The sequence below is a fragment of the Stylophora pistillata genome, chromosome 8 (assembly GCF_964205215.1).
Source record: "Stylophora pistillata chromosome 8, jaStyPist1.2, whole genome shotgun sequence".
Lineage (NCBI taxonomy): Eukaryota > Metazoa > Cnidaria > Anthozoa > Scleractinia > Pocilloporidae > Stylophora > Stylophora pistillata.
The window spans coordinates 7,590,155-7,609,830 of NC_142526.1; the positions used below are offsets into that span (position 1 = coordinate 7,590,155).

The window sequence follows — 19,676 nt, forward strand, 5'->3', positions numbered from 1 at the left end:
TCACAGTGCAGAGTAAGGTAACAACAAAGCAATCGCGGATTCACTTTCTACACTCTATTAAAAATTGCTCTGATATTAATCATAAATAAAACAAACACGTTAAATGGCGCTAGATTTTATTTCAAAGTCTTACAGATTAAATAGAGCCGAACGAGAAGGGTGAATCACTGAAAGATTTAAGCAGAAACTGAGCTTGACAGTAGATTTACATTTGCATTGAAGATCGGTTTAAGGAACACGAATTCTAAGCTATTTCTTTCAATGCGATCGGTGGAGGAAATCCTTATACTCCCTCACAGTACCAAAACCTTGCTCTGAAGTCATCGCTGCACGAGACAAACGCTGCTCCTGTGGGGGAGTGGGTGATGCAGCGAATATGGTTGTTGTGACCTAAAAGAAGGACATGTATACCACAGGAATATTAGCGCATTCAGTCCCAGTCCCAGAGTTAAGTTTCACCCTCGTAATGATGATTCCACTTGGCTGGTCTTTTCAACGTCATGTGGGGCGCACGTGAAATGACCGAGCTTTTCATGTGTACTAGTTTCATAACGTGGTCTTAATAAAAAACGAAATGGTTTTCCATGTTGCGGATGGTTATCATTAAATGCGTGACACATGAACAAAGACACACAAAACGAGGCCTCTACTACCATACTTTTCACAGGAACAAAAAAACCATTTTATTTGTACCTGAACTGAGAGTTTTCTGCAACTCTGTCGACCTCGTGTCCCAGCATGCTATACTGTTATTCGATTCGTCTGCTGCAATCACTATTAAAATTAAGTAGGTTGAAAATTTAGCAAAACAGAATCGCAACGCTCTATCAAGACCTTCCTCTCCAAGGAGCCCTTCTTGAGTGAATCCCTCTTAAATGAGCTCTCTCTCTCAGCCACACTAAATAGTCCCCACCTCTCATAAGCCCCCTCTCTTCGAGCCCCCCTCGCTTAAAAGCCTCCTGTCTGGGGAACTCCTCTCCTAATGGCCCCTTTTCTCATAAAGTTCCCTTTCTGATAAGCCCCCTATCTAATGAGCCCACACTCTGATATTCCCCTTCCTATCATTCCCCCCCCCCCACTCCAACAAGTCCTCTCTCTTGCCCCCTCTCCAAAAAGCATCCCCTCACTAAGAAGCTCCCCCTTAATAATAAGTTCCCCTTTTCTTAAAAGCTTTCTCTCTCCAACAAGCTCCCCCTCTGTAATTATCTCCCCTCTTTTGTAGGTACCCCTCTCTGGCGATAAGACCCTCTGTCTTACAAGCTCCCCTCTCTCCTATAGACTCCCCCTCTCTAGTTATCTCCCCTTTGTAGTAAGTGCCCTCTCTAATAAGCCCTTTTCTCTCGTATCCCCTCTTATCTAATAAGCTCCTCTCTCTTTGTCTTGTTTGAATGTGTAACTGTCTAGGTTAGATATTAGTGACGTTTCTGTCAGATCGTATTTCAGAACCTCGTGCGTCTTTACTAGTAGTCTGTGTGTACCGTCTAAGTTTGCGTTCTTGAAGTTTATTGCGTTCGTTGCAAAGTCTTTGGATCTTGCGTATATAACTACTCAGGCGTACAGAGAGGACAATCGGTAAGCACGGGTTTCTACCTTTCTTAGCTTCATTTCGTCGGTTATTTCTAGTCTAGTTGTTTTGCCGTTTCCTGCGTTCGTGTTTTTATCACATCCAATAATTGTTCGGCTTTGTCCTTTAATGTCGCTTAGACTAGATATTCTCGCTTGTATTTTAGTTTGACGGTTTTGAGCAATGGTACATTGTAATAATGATAATTCATTGGAAATCAACACGAAGTTCAAGGCTCTTAGTCAGTGCTTCGAGGTCCTTATTTCTAATTCTGAACTTGCGGTTATCGCGCCTGGAGTCAGTTACAGAATGTTTCCAGTACTTATTATATAGATCCTAAACACCAACAAACATTATCAAACTGGACTCACAAAAATCCTCGGTGTGGTTGAAAACAATCTGTGTCCTGTAGTTCGACATTGTGGCGCCCATGTACATGCTTAGAGCCTTTCCTAAAATAAAATTGAACGAATTAAAACAGTCTTTGTCGGTGTATAACTGACTGTTGATGCTGAAGAAAAGGCACATTCTGTACTCCTTGTAAAAGTTCACCATTGACACACTAACACTAGTATTTATATTCTCCACAGTGTTTTCTCTATATTTCCTGTGGTAATGCCAAGGAGAACTTGTTTAACAATCAGGAGCTTTTTACAGTAAATTGGTGATCATTTCCATTATTCTCATAATCTTTACATTTGATTCAAGGACGATACTGTAAGGAGAAATTAGAAGCCAGTCCCTCTCAGGGGTTGAAAGATTATAAAGGTAGAATCACAATAAAAAACAAACTAAAAACAAGTAAAAGTTAATCGTTTCGAGTTTATTACCAGTAGAGAGTTCCCATAGATACACACGAGAATCTTTTCCACTTGAAACAATATACTGCAAGAGAGTAAAGAGTACTGACTTGTCAAATATTTGTTATTTTCAACATTAGCCTGTTCACGGCTTTCAGCAAGTGGAACGATACGAAATCCATGCAAAGTTGTGAACAGCGTGACAAAGGCAGCAGAGCGAAAACCGAGAGAGGCTTGGGTCAAGTCATTCGTTACATGACCAGACCAAAGCCTCCATCGTTTTTCCACTCCTCTGCTACCAACGCGCCATTTTTTATTGCGCTTTGTTTAAATTCCTGAATGCCTGGAACAGTCTACACAAACACGAGCTGAAATTATACCACTAGCTTTCAAGTGAGCATTTGTTACGTATGATGCACGATCCTCGCAGTAGAGAGCGGCGTTTATGCAATAGCGAAAAATCAGACCTGAAAAAATCAGGCCTGTACGGGATTCGAACCACTGACCTCTGCGATACTAGCGCAGCATTCTACCAATTGAGCTAACAAGCCAACTGGGAGCAGGCCGTTAAGTTGATTCGTAATAAACCCGTGATGAAAAATATATGAACTTCAAAATATATGAACTTCATACATTCATCGTATAAGCATTTGTTGTTAGAAAAAATATCTTAAGTGCAATTGAACGAAGTAAGAAACCATAATTTTTTTCTTCTTACCTTTCCGTTTTGAGAAAAACAAACTGAATACACCTGCAGCAGAAAACACCATCTTAGTAATTCGTACAAAGTCCTCTACACTACTAACGTCTCCATCCTGGTTTGCCTGTAAGTAACTGACAACTTCACTCTGGTGTGCCTGCACATAACTACCCTCTCCATCCTTGTGTGCCTGCACATAACTACCCCCTCGACCCTGGTGTACCTGCACATAACTGCACTTGCACCTTGACCTACCTATACATAACTACCCTCTCCACCCTGGTGTAGCTCTACATAACTACTCCATGCACCTTGATGTACCTATACATAACTACCCTCTCCACCCTGGTGTACCTCTACATAACTACTCCGTGCACCTTGATGTACCTATAGATAACTACCCTCTCCACCCTAGTATGCCAGACATAACTAACCTCTTCACCCTTGTGTGCCAGTCTAAAACTAACCCCTCCACCCTGGTGTTTGTACAAAACCAACCCCTCCACCCTGGTGTGTTTGTACAAAATTTACCTCTCCACCTTAGTGTGTTTGTATATAGCTAACCTCTCCATCGCGATGTGTTTGGACAAAACTAACCTCTCCACCCTGGTGTGTTTGTACATAACTAACCTCTCAAATCTGGTGTGCCTCTACAAAACTAAAATCTCCACTTTGGTGTGCCTGTACATGACTAACCTCACCACTTTTGTGTGCCCGTACATAACTAACCTCTCCACCCTGGTGTGCCTGTTCAAATGTTGCAATACATCGATTGCTGACTCCATCCCAGATCTACAGCAAATGAAGACATGTGTTATCGGGTGTCAAGTTATTGACAACAAAAATAAGGAAACATTTTCAACTTAATATTCATAATAATATGACCCACATGGTCCTCCCGCAGACAATCGTAAAGAAAGCCATAATGAAAGCTGACGTGTGTGCGACAGGGTGCGAGCCAGTCCGGAAAAGGTGGACCGGCCCCACACTTGCGTGGCTCTTTTGCATCTTCCGAGTTACAAAGAATCACACAAGCCATTAAGTGACTACGTCTTAAAAGTCATGAACTGTTTTGGTAAAACTCAAAACAGAACGGTAATTCAACAGGATACTCGTAATTAATAAGCTTTGTGTTGGAAGAGTCGCGAGGTTTTCTTTTCCCTAATTTAGATTTCCTTTTACAAATTGCCATGAGTGTTTTAATTTCCTCTCTCTTTTTTTCCCCGGGACGGTTGTGGAGTTTCTTATGTTTTCCTTCGCGCGGGTAAATTGGCGCGCAGACGTCAAACTTACTCCCCTCGCGCATGCCCTGTGTTTGACTGACATGTTCTCTATAAAACACCTTAAACATTTTCAATAATTGCACATGCGCAAAGCTTTCACCACTGTGTTGGTACCACCTACCTTTATTGATCCATCCTTGCTACAAGATGCATAAAGATTAGCTGATGCGGAATATTGCACCTACAATTGATGAACGAAGCCCTGTTAACCCTTTACACCCTCACATCATGATCAGTACGCATATTCTCTACACTGTTCTCCATACATTTCCTAAGGAGCTGACAAGGAGAATTTAGTCAACAATGAAGAGCTTTTTAGATGGTGATCATTTCCTTTATTCTCGTGACCTTAATGTGTGATTCAGCTGTGAAATTGTGAGGAGAAATGAAATGCTAGTCACTCTAGGGGTTCAAGGGTCAATCTTACATTCCGAATAACAAGGACATGGACACTCTAGAATTACAAGTATATCGTCTGTTTTACAGTTTACTAGTATTTAGATAATTCTCAACCTCATGCTGCCCCAGAAATCAGAATTCACTGTAAATTGAACAAATTTCTTTTTCTCTCCAGTTGGAAGCAGCATTGAGAATTGTGTTGCAAGTAAGGCTATGTTTTGTCTGTAAGAAATTGGATGTACAGGACCAGTTGTTTTTACTACCCTGCGGGGGGAGGAATTTTGTGGTCCTTGGTTTTGGCGGGGAGCGGAAGGGGAATCAGTCGTCATCAAAAGAATATAAACGGGTGGGGCGATGTAAATTTTACAGTCAATTCACTGCGTATGACTTTGGGGGGAGGGGCATCATAGGAATGTCACATAACCTTACAGGGTGATTGAGTAAGACATCGTGACACAACGGAAATCTAACTACTCCCCCCTCCCTTCCCCTGGGCGATAACTAATGACCAGTCCCTGGGCTAAGAGTGTCTGATGGGTAACAAATGTAGAGTAAGAGTTCTTGTTAACAGCTCACCCGTGTGATTAAAATTTGTCAAAAATAAAATTAATCATACCATATTAATAGATCCTGTGTGATATTCACGAGGGTTTGCCGGTACAAAACACTGCCCTGTGTTTGTATCATAAAGACGAACTGTAAAAAAAAAACCAAATGCAAAATGATTAATATGTTTAGAGTGGATGAATGACAGCATACTCCTGCAAGAACAGGATATAAAAAGAGTCCATTATCAGCAATAATATGAAAAAAAAAAAATTCTTATGAAGAATGCCATCGAATGTGTCCGAAAAGAGTTCTTATTTGGAATGGATCATCTTGTAAATTAGTTTGATTACATTAAGTCAGAATAAAATGTTTCGAGACATGCTACAAACGAAGGCCAAAGGACTTATTTTTTTTTTTTAATCTTGATGGTCAAATCGCACTCAGTAAGACTTTCACTGCTCTTTGAATTTGACTACGAGTAATCTCGTACCCAGATCCTACCATGTATTAAACGCAAAGGGTCTGGGTACGAGGAAAGACTACGCGACTACTGCTTATAGGTCATAACACAATTAACAAAAATTCAGTACACTAATTTGCAGCAATTTTCTTCTCCGTGATTTCGTGTGACGGAAAAGGACGGGCTGCTTGTAGTCTGGGATTAAATAGGAAAAAAGAACTCACTGGTTGGGTGCTCTGTGCCAACAAGAATGAAATCTCCTGTGGGATGAAACGACATGGATGTTACAACCTCGGCTTCCTGAAAGAAAAACAGATTGTAACTTGCAGTTTTTAGCAACCTCAAATAATTTAAAACTATCTTTTGCACAATGCGTATAAGTTAATAGTTTGCTTCAGTAGTAGACTCAGCGGAGGGGGACTCAAGGGGAGGGGAGTGAAAGGGGGAGGGGAGTGAAAGGGGGAGGGGAGTGAAAGGGGGAGGGGAGTGAAAGGGGGAGGGGAGGGGAGTGAGTCTATGCCCCCCTTCCCGTGAGACCTATACTTATAGTGTTCGTTCAATCAAAATTTACGACCCCCTCCCTTCACCTCCATGAAAAACTCCTAGATCCAATTCAGATATCAATTACTGAATAGTTTATGAAATGTTCAGAATGTTTGCCATATACATGTAGCTTACCTGAAGGGAACGATATGCCTTTTTCACGGAGGGTTTGGAGATATCGAACAGTTTAACTGTGCAGTCTTTACTGCCAGATGCCAAGACCAAAGCGTTGGGATGAAATTCAACAGCTGTAACTTCCTGAAACAAAATGAAAAGAGTAGTGTAATACATCCTGCACCCTAATGACAACAATAACAATCAAGATAAGGATCGCGTTAACGATAATGATAAAAGAGAGATTAAGCAACGCCTTTATGTGAAACGGCAAACGTCAGCTTGCCCTTTCACGTTTCATGTAAAATGGCGTGAACCTTGCGGCTTTAGCTTCGCGTGAGCTCACGTCACAGTAGATTTGAAGGCGCCCTTGTATGACTTACAAGAAACAATTCCCGTTCCCTTTTTCCGCCAATTAACTTCTACTCGGTAAGAGAAAAAGTGAAAAAAATCTCCCGCACACGAGAAACGCGAAACAGGTTACTTTCCAGTTGAAACGACGAAGCGCAACCGGCGAACGTGAAAAAATGGCGGGAAAAACAAGGTCACGTGGTCACTCTTGCCGTTCACGTTTCACGTAAACGCGGAGCTTAATATGCTGACGAGCACAATTACGATAGAAATAATAAGCTTATTCTCAGCGCGTTAGTGACGTACATCCATATGGTCGTAAAGAGTCCTGATAACTGGATGATTTTCTAAATTGGTGCCAGCTCCTTGATCCTGTGTTTGTGGCATCGTGTTTTTTGCAACCATTCTCTCGACATCTAACACCTGCAAAAAATAACCCGAAGAAAGTACAGAGATAAAACGCGACCAACATTCAAACTGTGCTATACTGTATTTGCACACTTTTCAGTCATTCATTTCAATAGCTGCTTTGCATTTTCACATTGGAAGAAATTAATTATCATAAGGTCTTTATAGAAGATTGTCAAATTAAGATTCATTTAAGTGGGAATTGAGGACGAATGGTGCTAGGTGCGCTGAACTCCGCGTTGAGAGGTCCTAGTTCTAGCCCAGTGCTAGGCACTCTAGGCACTCTGTTTAAAGGAAATGAATGAAAACGCGGGCGCACGAAAAGCCGTGGGGGACTAGCAAAAAAGACCATCACCGTGACAACTGCAACTGCTGTCCGTTGTTTTTCGGCTCTTTCTCGAGTCTCGATTTACTGAGAGCCATGAACAAACCTATCTAAAATCTTTTTTTTTTTGTCATCATGATGAAGCTCAAAACAAAACGGTAAACCAACTGTGGATATCAGTGTTTACATAAGCTTTGTAGGAAAGTCTTGAGTTTTTCTTTTCCCAATTTTTCTTTCCTTTTGTTTATATTTCTAAGAACGTTTCAATTTTGGTCGCATATTTGACGTCACAGCAGTTATTGTTTGAAATTGGCGCCGTTGGCCAAAATTGATCACCGACCTTGCACACGCCAGATGTTTGACCGATGTGTTTCATGTTAATTTTATAACAACATACCTTGATGGACGCATCCACTGAGCCTGTGGCTATCAATCGACCTAAAACAGATTAACGAAACATGTAACTTAATCATGGTCATTTTTCACTGAAGGGGGCCTAAATTCAGCGTCCTGACTTAAAGGGATACTTCAAAATCATGTTTCCGAGTAAGGACTGGAACCTATCATCATTTTTCCGGTAAAGTCAGTGAAAAATAATAATAGGCTCCAGTCCGTTCTCGAAAACCTGATATTGGAGTTTCCATCTAGGTCGACACTAAACTCAGGCGACATCTATTTGAAATAATCAAAGTACTAACTACTCTCGATAGCCGGCTTCCGAACGGTAAAATAAAACAAAAAAACCGAAAACGAGCATACGCACCAAAAAATAAACAGAATTTTACCATTTTGACTAAAACTCGCTGTTCGGCAGGGAGCCTTATGTGCTGTTACGTAATATGTTTCGTACATGGCCGCTGGAGGACTGGTACCATGATCTGGAAAAGAATGTCATGTGGTAAGTCTTCCAAAATTCTCTCATTGAATGGGAGGTTCCTCTCCATAACATTGGAACACCTTCAGGAGCGCTTTTTCCAGTCCCAATTAGTTCCCCATATTGGAGGTTCCATTGTATAATCATTATATGCGTGACCTACAATGACGGCACCTCCTTGTCTCGTACCTAGACCTTTCATAGTTGTAAGCTACATTTGGACGGTAGGATCTGGGAACGAGATGAGGCACCTCTCTACATTAGTTCTCAAATGATGACTGCTCTACTTTCCGTCTTAAAACTCACGCTAACAAGCTCCTTCAACATGCGAGGGTATACAGCTATGCAACTTCCCACAAAGGATAACTGCTAGTTTGGTGACCTTAACCCCTTATTGTGAGACAATTATAACACTAGTGTGATTTATTTTCTGATAACAATGAATCATGTAACATTAATCTCAAAATCTGATAAACTATTTTGGTGGATGAAAGCCTAATAAATACTTTACATGACCTTGCTAATCATGACTATGTGCTATATTCCTCATTTAAGATATTTTACAGATCACATTCCAAAAGCTGTTACAGTGAAAGTGACAAACTAACCGTTAAAAAATGATTTAGTTTTAAATCATCTCTAGAAAGTTCCTTGATGCTTTCATCTCTTTATTTCTGTTATATTTACAGAAAGAAATTATCCTCACTGTTTCTAACTTCAAATGATAATTTTTGATAAGTTAAATCCAAATCTTGACAGAAATTACCTGGGCATTCAGGTAGTGTAAAGCCAAATACTTATGTTACAGTTGATTTCTCCATTTTGAATGTAACAGAGGGCGAAGGGAAACTGACTCAATAAGGGGAAAAAATCTTCAATATAACAGAAAAATATTGCGGCCAGTTAAAAAAAATTAACCCTAACTCCCTGAAGTGAATCATTGATAACTTCTCGCTATTGTATCCATGGGTTATCCAGCAAAAAAGGAATGAGAATACTCAGACTTATCAGGTAGAAGTTGTTATCTTGATCTAGCACCAAATTCTTTTAATTAATTTGCAAGGAAATGTGTGGCAGCTGGAGGAAGGGGGGAGTTAAGAATCAGATTTTGGGAGTTATAGGTTTAATGTTTCCTTTTCTACAGCACAACTAAAACAAGGTATGTCACAGTTTCCACATTGTGAAAAGTTGACTTTCATTTTGCAAGTTTGTATTCTTGATTCTGTCTTTTGTGTCTTCTGCATTCTTAATTATCCTTTCTCTTTCCTGGTTAATCATTGCCACTTTTGTAATTTTTGTGTAACTATAATTATTATTAATAGTTATAATCAATAATTAATAAATGATTAATTATAGTCTTCTTCACATATCATGGAGTTGCTAGTTGTAGAAAATTGTCTTGAAATTTCTTGATGCCAGCTTCTTGAACTCCGATGCCTTCAGTTCTGAACACTTGTCACAACAGGGTTGTTAACATGTACAACATAAATCTGTTGCCCAACCTCCAGTCCTTCAGTTTCAGGTGTCCCCCCCTGGAGCACGACAGAACTACAGGTACCATCAATCAAGCTCTCAAGTGAGAAGGTCTCCACTTCTTCAGAGCTGGAGACAGGTGTCTGCGATGATGACAGGTAGCTGGAAGAGAGTGCAGAACTCTCCCTGACTGCACGATGAACAGAACTGCTGGTGGATGTCCTTGAAACCTGCAGTTCACTGTCTTTACTTCTCACAGTAGGTGACAGGCAATTTCGGACACCAGACTGTTTGTTCAATGACTTTTGACTTTGCGTCAGAGCAGCAATTTTTGATGCAACTAAATCGGTTTCAGAAACTCTCCTTTCTGAGGATGTTGGAAAAGTTGGAGATGAAGCAGATACTGGGGGAGACACATTAAATCTTCTACCACATGAATGTATTAAACTTGGAGATTGCGCATGACCATGTGATTGTGGGGAAGCTTCTCCTGCTGCACTAGATGTTGGCACAGCTGAATTATCAGGCAAACACAATCCAGGATTTTCACTGGAGCCATTTTCCACACTGTCTTCATCTTCATCTCCAGAATCCCCCTGGTCAGGTTGTTTTTCACCATGTTCCAGCCCTTTTAGTAAACACTTCATTCGCTCCTCGTGTTTCTTCTTGGATCGCAGATTCTTAAAGTAATCACTGACACACTGTTCAGGTATGGCCAGCTGATTGGCTAAGGTTTGGCGCTTCTCCAATGAAAGGTACTTGCTGCGGTGATAATGATCCTCCATGACAGCCTTGGCTTCTGTGGGTATGTAGCGTCTTCTTTTCCTAAGTGCATCATCAGACAGACCCTAATACCCAAAAGAACAGATCAGCATCAAAATGTATGTCAACTCACAAAATTTACAATTAATCTTCAAGGTGCTTCTCATAAATTAATGATAATTTAAAACCCAATTAACTTAAACCTCAGGGACACAAAGGTAAGAAAAGATAAGATAAGATAATGACTTTATTTTAATAGGGTAGCACGTAACAGTTTAGGTACAACTGATAACCCTATGGCCCTCTATAAAGTAATCTAATCAATACATAAAATTAACATAAATGAAAGTAATAATAATTTGATGTATACAATTTAAAAACCTATTAAAAAGAAAAATACATATGTATATATACTAAAACTTCATAATAATAAAAACATACTAAAATATCATCAGCCGTAATATTATAAAAAATTCATATCACTATTTTGTTTACTAAGTAAATTGTTTATAACTCTCTTTTTCAAGGCTTTGGCAATCTTTAGTTCTTTAAGGTCTTTATCTATTGATTGTACAGTAAATGTTCGCCCACCTTCTGTTTCATTTTTGTAACAGGGACAAGAAATGCAGTAGAAATGCATGTAGAAATACAGTCTTCAATCATAGAAACTAAATTTGCTTTGGTAGAACTGTGCCAGGTTCTCGTTTTTATATAAACCTGGAGTACTTAAACCTTTTATTAAGAAGAAAGAAAAACAAGAAATCATCCTCTCCCAGATCAACATGTATTGCACAGCAACTAGTCTGCAGAGCAAATGTGACTTTGGCAACCAAGCCTTCATTAGTTTCTTGGTCAAATTTATAGCCACTACCAAGTAAGCAACAGTCTGAACGAAGGAGAGGGGAGGGGCGAGGAAACAGAGATGAATAGAAATCTATTTGTCTTTCCCCACCCCTTCCCCACCATCCACTCTAACTTGAAATTGAACATGGCTAGTTGAATGAATGATGGTGAGCTTGTAACCTCAACTCACCTTAATGTGATGCTTATACAGCAGGCTACACAACAACGAAAATCTCGACAAAAATTAAATTGAAAAAAAAAAATTGCAAACGAATGATGGAATAAAATGCACTTACTATCTCAATCTGCCTACGTTTCATCCTCTCCCTCTTCAACTCCTCTCCCTTCTGGTAATAAATCCTTAGGCGTTCAGCCTCTGGTCTCTGAAGGAACTGCCGCATGATCTCAAAATTCATCCAACCCTTGTAGTGTGTATTGTCTTGTGGGCGGAAAAAGTTCTCACCATGTTTAAGCATTTCAGAGAGATATCCTTGCGATTTTCCCAAGACTGCTTTGGCAAACACCTCTTGGGAAATATTATACTTAACAAGTTCAAGTTTAACTTGTTCACAAATGCTCTCTGTATCGAGCACATGCCCATTTCCAGTCAAGGACTCTGCTGCTGCAGCGGGCTTCAGAGTTTGGGGAGGTTCTGCGAATTTCTTGTCAGAAGTTATTCTTAGAATGTGATTGAGAACCATGCTTGCCGAGGGGGAATCATCTGGTTTCTCCTCTGGCTCACTCTCACAATCTTGGTCTACTTTTTGAAGTTCAAGATTGCTCATGAAAGACTCATCAGTAGTGGAGTTTTGCCATTCTCCATTTACTTCTTTCCCTAGGCAAGCAATGAAATGGAATAAGTTGTTGTATACTGAATCAGGCCTTTACATGTATATACACGAACAGCTTTAATAAAATTGAAGATCCAGATTTTCAGAGACATGTATAACCAAGGCTCTTGTTCAAATTACATAGAAAGAGTCATCTATAGCTACATGTAAGGTCGATTTTACAGTTCGCTACAACTGCAGAAAGCTTAGGACCAAAAAGGTTATGTTACAGTTATTGAGAAAAGAACCAGCTTTAAATGTTTAATACTGTATTGTTGAATCGTCTGATTTCTTTAAACAGCAGAAAGGAACAACTCTCAACAGCGGTTGTTGGAAGATTTACTAGCGGGTTATGACAGAGATGGACACCCTGATGGCGGACAATGAGTCAAGGCGGAAGTAGGCATGAAAGTTGTGTGAAAATTTAATCTGAAATCTGGAGATAAGTTTGAGACTTATAGGGTCACCTTGAAATAGATTTTATGACTGAATAAAGGGGGTATGGGCTGTTAGTTCCTAAATAAAATGTAGTGCTGCATGACGACAAGTTTGCAGTCAAAAACTTCAGCTTTAAAAAATTGTTTATGGTGGCCAACTTACATTATGAACTCAGTCGATAAAGCCAAATTATTATCCAACTACACTCCCTAGAGTACAAATAACGCCATAGACGAGTACAAATATAACACAGTATTTGTACTCTAGAGAACCGGTTAGGCAGGTTTTCTCACATCGCACTAGCAAAAAATTGGATTGAAGTTACGAAAAAAATGGCGGACAATTTGAATCATATTTCCGTCGACGAAGAGTTGGAATGGCTGCCAAATATATATCCAAGTTTATCAGATGAATCGAATGAAGAAAAACTTTAGACAACCAGGAAATTTCTTCATTTATTGAAGAAAATAGAAACAGTAACAAAAACGCCCCAATTAATGATTATGGATAAGGCTAATCACATTTTGCAAGATCAATGCTTAGTTCTTTGTTTAGAGATTTTGTCATTATTGTTAAACTGTTGTTTTATTTCATGTTAATATTCTTATATATTGCTGGTCACCAATTAATACCAGTCCATCAGTTTTTTTACCAGGATAAATAAAGTTATTATTATTAATTCTGTTCCGCTTCGTGTACTTCTGTCACGCACTCCCCATAAATAAATATCAGCGAAATTTGCCCGCACTGAAATAACAATTTGGCGTGTTGGATAATAAATAACTTATTACATGTTTTGTTGTGTAGTATAGCTGAGTATTTTTACTCGTTATTTGTATTTTGACTTGTCCTATGGGCTCGTCAAAATATGGCACAACTCATAAAAATACTCAGCGATACTACACAACGAAACATCTAATAAAATATATGTATCTTAAAAAGGATTTAGCCTTGTTATATTATTGAGACTTTTTCTGTTTCAACAATTAATTATTAAAAGTAACACTGACATAATGATTTAATTGAGTAACAATGCTATCCTCCTTTCTGGGTCATGGACTGTTTGAAATTGGCAGTATTTTTTTAAGTCTAGCTACAAGTGTGCTACCTTTCAGTTTTATTGTTAGTAAATACACAAAAAATTCAATTATATGCATTTTACCAAAAACTACTCAAAAATAGATATTTAAACCATTTGAGGCATACTTGAAGATTCATTAATTTTAAGAAAGGGCTTGGAAAAGGATCATACCAACTAAGCAAGACAGTGCTCTATAAGGGAGAATGTTTAACACACTAATATCACTCTAAAACAAAACATGTGCTCTTTCCATTCTACAAATATAATTAATAGGCTACTGACATTAAGCTATCCTAACATAATTATAATAACTCAAAATTCTTGCAGTGAAATAAACCTCAGTTAGTGAACAAACAGCCTGTAATTGCACTTTTTATAGTCAAGCACTGATTCAGTATACAAAAGAAGATGCAACTTAGATATTCCATTTCATTCACTTCTTTTCACAGACGAATAGAAGTTGGGTAGTTTCCCCAAATTCAAATTCACCAACTGCACAGAGTTACTAACAATTCATCTGACTCATTCTTCTCCCTCATTTCAACTATGATAAGTCAAAAAAATTTTCAAAACTGGTAAAGCAGTTGTTCTAAATATACGTGTTTCATTTTCAATAATTCCAAGTCATTTTAGCCCTTAATAAGAGGCAAAGGCATTAAATCCTACCAGTTTCTACTGCCTGAAAAGGAGAACACTGCCACCTGGGCATACATGTAGTAACATGTCATAACATTCAGACTCCAAGTATGTGTAGATTTTCTTTTAAAATCATCTCACCCTCAAGTGCAAGCACATTATTTCACAGAGAACAAGAGAATCAGGACTACATACACACAGCTTTGTATAAATTAGACAATTTTTAAGTAGGGAAACAAACACGTTACAAATGCAGAAAATACAAAAATGTTAAAAAAAATTAATACAAACAAAAATTCAGAAGTTTTAAGCCTTTAATGCCAGTGAGTGACCAGCATTGAATTTCTCCTTACAATATCATCCCTGAATCACACATTGAGATCATGAGAATAAAGTAGATAATCACTGACTGGAGAAGCTCTTGATTGTTAAACAAATTCTCCTTGTCATTAACTTAAGAAATGTATAGAGAACAGTATGAATAATATGCATACTGATGTTAGGTTGTAAAGGGTTACACCATACCTTCTGGTTCGTACTCCAAATCAACTCCTCTGCTTGTTTCAACTGATGGCGTTAGCCCAGGAAGGACTGTAGGTTCAGGTCTCGTGCCTAAAAAAAAATGAGAAATGGAGGGCCAGTTATTAACACGAGGTCCAACACAAACCACAGTTTTAAGCAAGCAATGGGCCTCAGGGATTCTCTATAAAAGGGTTGATTTAATTCAATAAATCCCCTACCACTTCTTGACTTACATCTTCTTCCCAAGAACAATAATTAATTCTCTAGGATTTTTTCACTGAGATCCATACATTAACTCCTACAGTAATTCACTTCTTTTTGCTTCATTTTCATCAAAATTTACTGGTTGTGCTATTTTTTCCAATACTTTTTCAGCTAACACTTTTCCCACTTTTATTTTATTTTCTCATGTACTTACAAGGAATTCTTTTGACTCCCAGATCGAAAATGCTAATCAAAGTGGGTAAATTGCTTTCTTACATGTAACTGACCTTACATAATTACACTAACTTAATTTAAATACATTACATGATATACCAAAATTACCATTTACAAGACTCAACTTTTTCAAAGAAGAAATTGAATGATAACTGCTCAATGACAACAGTTGACATAACAATGTACCTTCTGTTTCAGCTTGAATTCCAAGATTAACAACTTCATAGAGCCGTGCCATAGGAGGACATGCACTGATGATGTTAACAACTTTGGCCAAATTATTTGCAATGGCATCAAATCCATCATATCTGAGCTGACTATTGAGGGAAGAAAAGTTGAAAAGAAAAAATACAATTTTTTATGATGATAATAAGCACTGGCAATCTAATAAATCAAATTATACAAAATACCCTTGTTTGCAACAATGTAGTCACAGGATTATTCTGCAAAACTCAAAATGTCTAAACTATGAACTCCGTTTACCCACAATTGAAAATTTTTTGAAGAAAAAGGCTTGCTTATTTGTTTTTGATTGCCTAAAAGACAATGTTTGTAGTCCTTTCAAAGAATATTTTAAATTGTTAACCCACGAATTTAATATGAGGAACAGAGGGACCACCGTTGCTCTCCCGAAAGTGAGGCTTGACTTTGCTCGGAAAAGTTTTTATTTTTTAGGAGCCTCAGCTTTTAATTTTTTATCTTTAAAAATCAAGCAAATTAGCAGTAGGGTACCATTTAGGGAGTCTTTAGATCAATTTTTTGCCGAGGGCATTTAGTTAGGTGAGTAGTCATTCTTATCTTATTCTAGTTTTTATCCTTATATTATGTTATTTAGACAGGACCCTATTGATAACAGTGCTCCTGCACTGAAGGGCTATCCTGTATAAATATTTGTTATTATTAGCATTATTTTATTATTAACACCTAAAAAGCATCATTCGTGAACCATGAGACCTAACATGTCCATAGAAATGTTTGCACAAATACATTATCAGGGATTCACTTTTCTTTTTATTCATGATGAATCTTTATTTATGAGTGATAATCCTTTTCTTTCAAGAAAGCTCTTTTATGACAGTCAAGTAAATATATCTTAAGGTCGAAGTAGTAGCAAGTATGATAAATATTGTAAGAAATAGACAACTTTTTTGAGAGACATGTTTCGGTATGCTTATGCCATCTTCAATCAATAAGTAACTGAACGTGAGTAACTAGACGTTTGTGTAGTATCGCTGAGTATTTTTGTGAGTTGTGCCGTGTTTTGACAAGCCCTTAAATAAAGGTGAGTCAAAATACAAATAACAAGTAAAAATACTCAGCGATACAACACGCCAAAAACATCTAATACGTTATTTATTATTCAACATGCCAAATTGTTATTTCAGTGCAGGCAAATTTCATGGATATTTATTTACAGGGAATGCATGACAGAAGTATGCAAAGTGGCACAGAATTGATATGTTGTCGTGTTGCTGTTTCTATTTTCTTCAATAAATGATGAAATTTCATTGTCATCTAACTTTCTTCATTCGATTTATCTAATAAACCTAGATCAATATTCTCCAGCCATTCTGACTTTTCATAATCGGAAAAATGATTTACAACATCTGCCATTTTTTTAACTTCAATCCAATTCGTTGCTTGCACGATAGGAGAAAACCTGTCTAACCTGTCTGGAGTACAAATACTGTGTAGTATTTGTACATGTCTTAGGTGTTATTTGTACTCTGTGGTGTGTAATTGGATAATAATGGTGGTTGTCATGTACAACTGACCCACAGAGATACAGAATCTCGTAAAATGTAAATGACTATTCAATGTCAAGGTTTTGAAATCAAGTGTAAAGCTGTGGCATCAATAATATACAAGCTCTAAGAAAAAAACACAAACAAATGAATTTGGGGTTTTAGAAAAGAAGTTATGCTTAGAGCTCTAGAAACCAGAGAATCTAAGAGACCCAACAGGTAGAAAAGGACATGGCATAAAAATCTTGGAGCAAAGAAAAGTTGGTTCAAAACTACAGAGGTAGAAAACCAAATAGCTGACTTTTCCATGCTCGTTGAGACAGAGCTCACACTTACTGCATTTGGGAACATAAACAGGCCACTGTAAAAGGTTTGTAACCAACTGTTTTGGGCCTTCACCCTTTATCAGATCAATTGACAAAACAACTCAGTTGATAAAACCAAATTATCTTGTAATACCCCCACTGACATAGCACCACAGTTTCCTTAGAAATGTACCCCTTTTGTCCACGGGTGCAGCCAGCATAAAATGCCATGCACTGCATGTGGAATTCACATAACATCTACATATACATTTATTAGAGTCGGTAGAACTTTGAGAGGTATCACACCAACTAAAAATTCATAACAGAAAAATTTCCCATTTCCTGGTTTTTCCTAGTCATATTTGTCCTAATAATCAAAAAGTAACGAAAACAAAGACTGAATTTCTTTGTTTTTGTACCGGAGCAAAATTACACTGAAGCTTTAGATACAATACCACTATGAATGTTTTTTTTTAGCGATAAGTTTTCGGTCTGAACATGACTGGCTAAATTTTTAGTCAATCTTTCACCTGATAAAGCAGCAGGCAAAATTTTTCATGGGTATAAACTATTAATATCGCTTATGTACGCAAGCAGAAATATCGTTCTGATAATTCTCATTTCATCTTGAATTAAGACTATGGACGTTAATTGTACTGAGCGACAATTCAAAATCCATACAAATACGGTTTTAGAAAACTCGAGGCACTTTCTCAGCCAAGATTAACTGACTCCTTCCAACAAACTGATGTTCAACACAATCTGAACGGAATAACCCACACGGCGCTCTAACAGCAAACCATCAAATAAGTATCAATCGGGTTAATACTTAACACAACTTCTACTTATCTAAACGAAATACCACGAAGCTGTGACGCTCACAAACAAGCAATAATTGACGTTCAATTCATTCAGTTTTTCTTCAGTCTAATCGCTCATCCGAGATGTCTCAAGGAGATAGATTAACACAAGATGACAGCAGCTGAAAACCAAACGAAGCACGACGCCATTTTGTTGTTTGTTCTCCTGATAACGATACTCTGAAGCGATATCTTCGTGTTCCATTTCACTAGACCATCTCAAACAACAAGTAAAACGCATTCGGAAACCCTACTTACCTTATCATCAGCTTATATAAGTTTTCTCTTTGTTTCAATCCATCCGCCATTGCGAGAGATACAAAAGATGTCAAAAAGCGTGCTTCAGGCGACTCTTGGCCGGGAATGTTACGACCAATTACGATCTATACCGAAGATATTCCGAATGCTGCTGTGCTCGGCCCGGGGAAGTAGAAGGAGGAGTGAGGAAGGAAATAAAGAAGGTTATCGAAAACAAGTTTGAAATCACTGCCTTGTCATAAAGAATAACAGCTTTCGAAGATATTTTTTAATTCAGACTTTTTAAGATAGGACGATGGACGATCTCAGACTTTTGGCCCAAATATTCCTTGAATAGACTAGTTTCGAATTGTTAGTGCGAGAAAGTCTGGTAACTAATTGAGAGCACCAAGTCGAGGCTGAGGGGAATAAGCGCTTATTTTGAAATGTTCAGCAGGCAACCGTGGACGATGATCTTACCCTTGTACTTTGGATCAGCGATGACCTGATCGGCCCAAAATAACGAATATGAAATATAGATATAGAGGCAAGACCGATACAACGTAGATAAGTAAATTTTAAGACGGAGCACTATATTTCGGCTGGCCAAACCAGCCTTCTTCAGGTGCAGTGGGAATTTACAGAGAATTGGGGTGATGCTTCATAGATAGCTGTATGATGTAACAGCGGAAATATGTAAAACTAATTTGATTGACAATGAGATAACAATAAAAATAGAAACAGTGAGCAAAAATAGAAATGAAGTAAGGTAAATTGGATAAATAACTAGAAGTAAGAATAGTAGAAGGAAAAAAAAACTAATACATTTCTTCGCGAGCGTTAAGGCCATCTGGATAAATAGTGTTGCCTCTTGAAATTAAAAAAGCTTCCCTGGCCTTGCGTATCGAGTCGCTCTTAGAAAACACTTTTTCGATGGCGATTAGCTCCATGTCGTGAGGAGAGTGGTTAGGAGAGGAAATGAAGTGTTCTGCCGCTATATTAGGTTTAGATTTAGAGTTTGGTTTATCAATGGTACGGCGGTGTTCATTAAAACGGTCTTTTAAACGTCGTTTAGTTTCTCCTATGTATTGTAAGTTACAACGGTTACACTGAATTAAGTAGATAAGGTTTTTAGT

The 19,676-nt window shown here is 38.1% G+C and overlaps 1 protein-coding gene across 3 annotated transcripts; it reads right to left on the bottom strand.

The window, feature by feature from the left end:
• Positions 1-99: 99 nt before the first annotated feature.
• On the bottom strand, positions 100-18,716 carry LOC111328604 (cleavage stimulation factor subunit 1). 3 transcript variants are annotated; one of them, XM_088729621.1, is made up of 16 exons: positions 18,562-18,716; positions 15,580-15,710; positions 14,959-15,045; positions 8,282-8,374; positions 7,894-7,934; positions 7,070-7,186; positions 6,434-6,556; positions 5,980-6,055; positions 5,363-5,442; positions 4,469-4,528; positions 3,794-3,856; positions 3,083-3,115; positions 2,395-2,449; positions 1,936-2,016; positions 694-774; positions 100-390 (listed from the first exon to the last, which is right to left on the bottom strand). In XM_088729621.1, the coding sequence occupies exons 1-16, from the start codon at positions 18,609-18,611 to the stop codon at positions 284-286; spliced, it is 1,278 nt and encodes a 425-aa protein (XP_088585747.1). In that variant the 5' UTR covers positions 18,612-18,716; the 3' UTR covers positions 100-283. The 3 variants fall into 3 exon arrangements, with proteins under 3 accessions (XP_088585747.1, XP_088585748.1, XP_022788810.2); XM_088729622.1 differs by lacking the exons at positions 100-390; positions 694-774; positions 1,936-2,016; ... (8 more) ...; positions 7,894-7,934; positions 8,282-8,374 and adding exons at positions 8,776-10,691; positions 12,156-12,283; XM_022933075.2 differs by lacking the exons at positions 100-390; positions 694-774; positions 1,936-2,016; ... (8 more) ...; positions 7,894-7,934; positions 8,282-8,374 and adding exons at positions 8,776-10,691; positions 11,745-12,283.
• Positions 18,717-19,676: the final 960 nt, after the last annotated feature.

Coding starts and splice junctions, on each gene's coding strand:
- LOC111328604 (XM_022933075.2), bottom strand. CDS start 18,611: ATGGCGGATGGATTGAAACAAAGAGAAAACTTATATAAGCTGATGATA. Junction 15,711..18,561: donor TTATATAAGCTGATGATAAG/GTAAGTAGGGTT, acceptor TTCCCTCAATAG/TCAGCTCAGATATGATGGAT. Junction 15,046..15,579: donor AATTCAAGCTGAAACAGAAG/GTACATTGTTAT, acceptor ATTTTTTTTTAG/GCACGAGACCTGAACCTACA.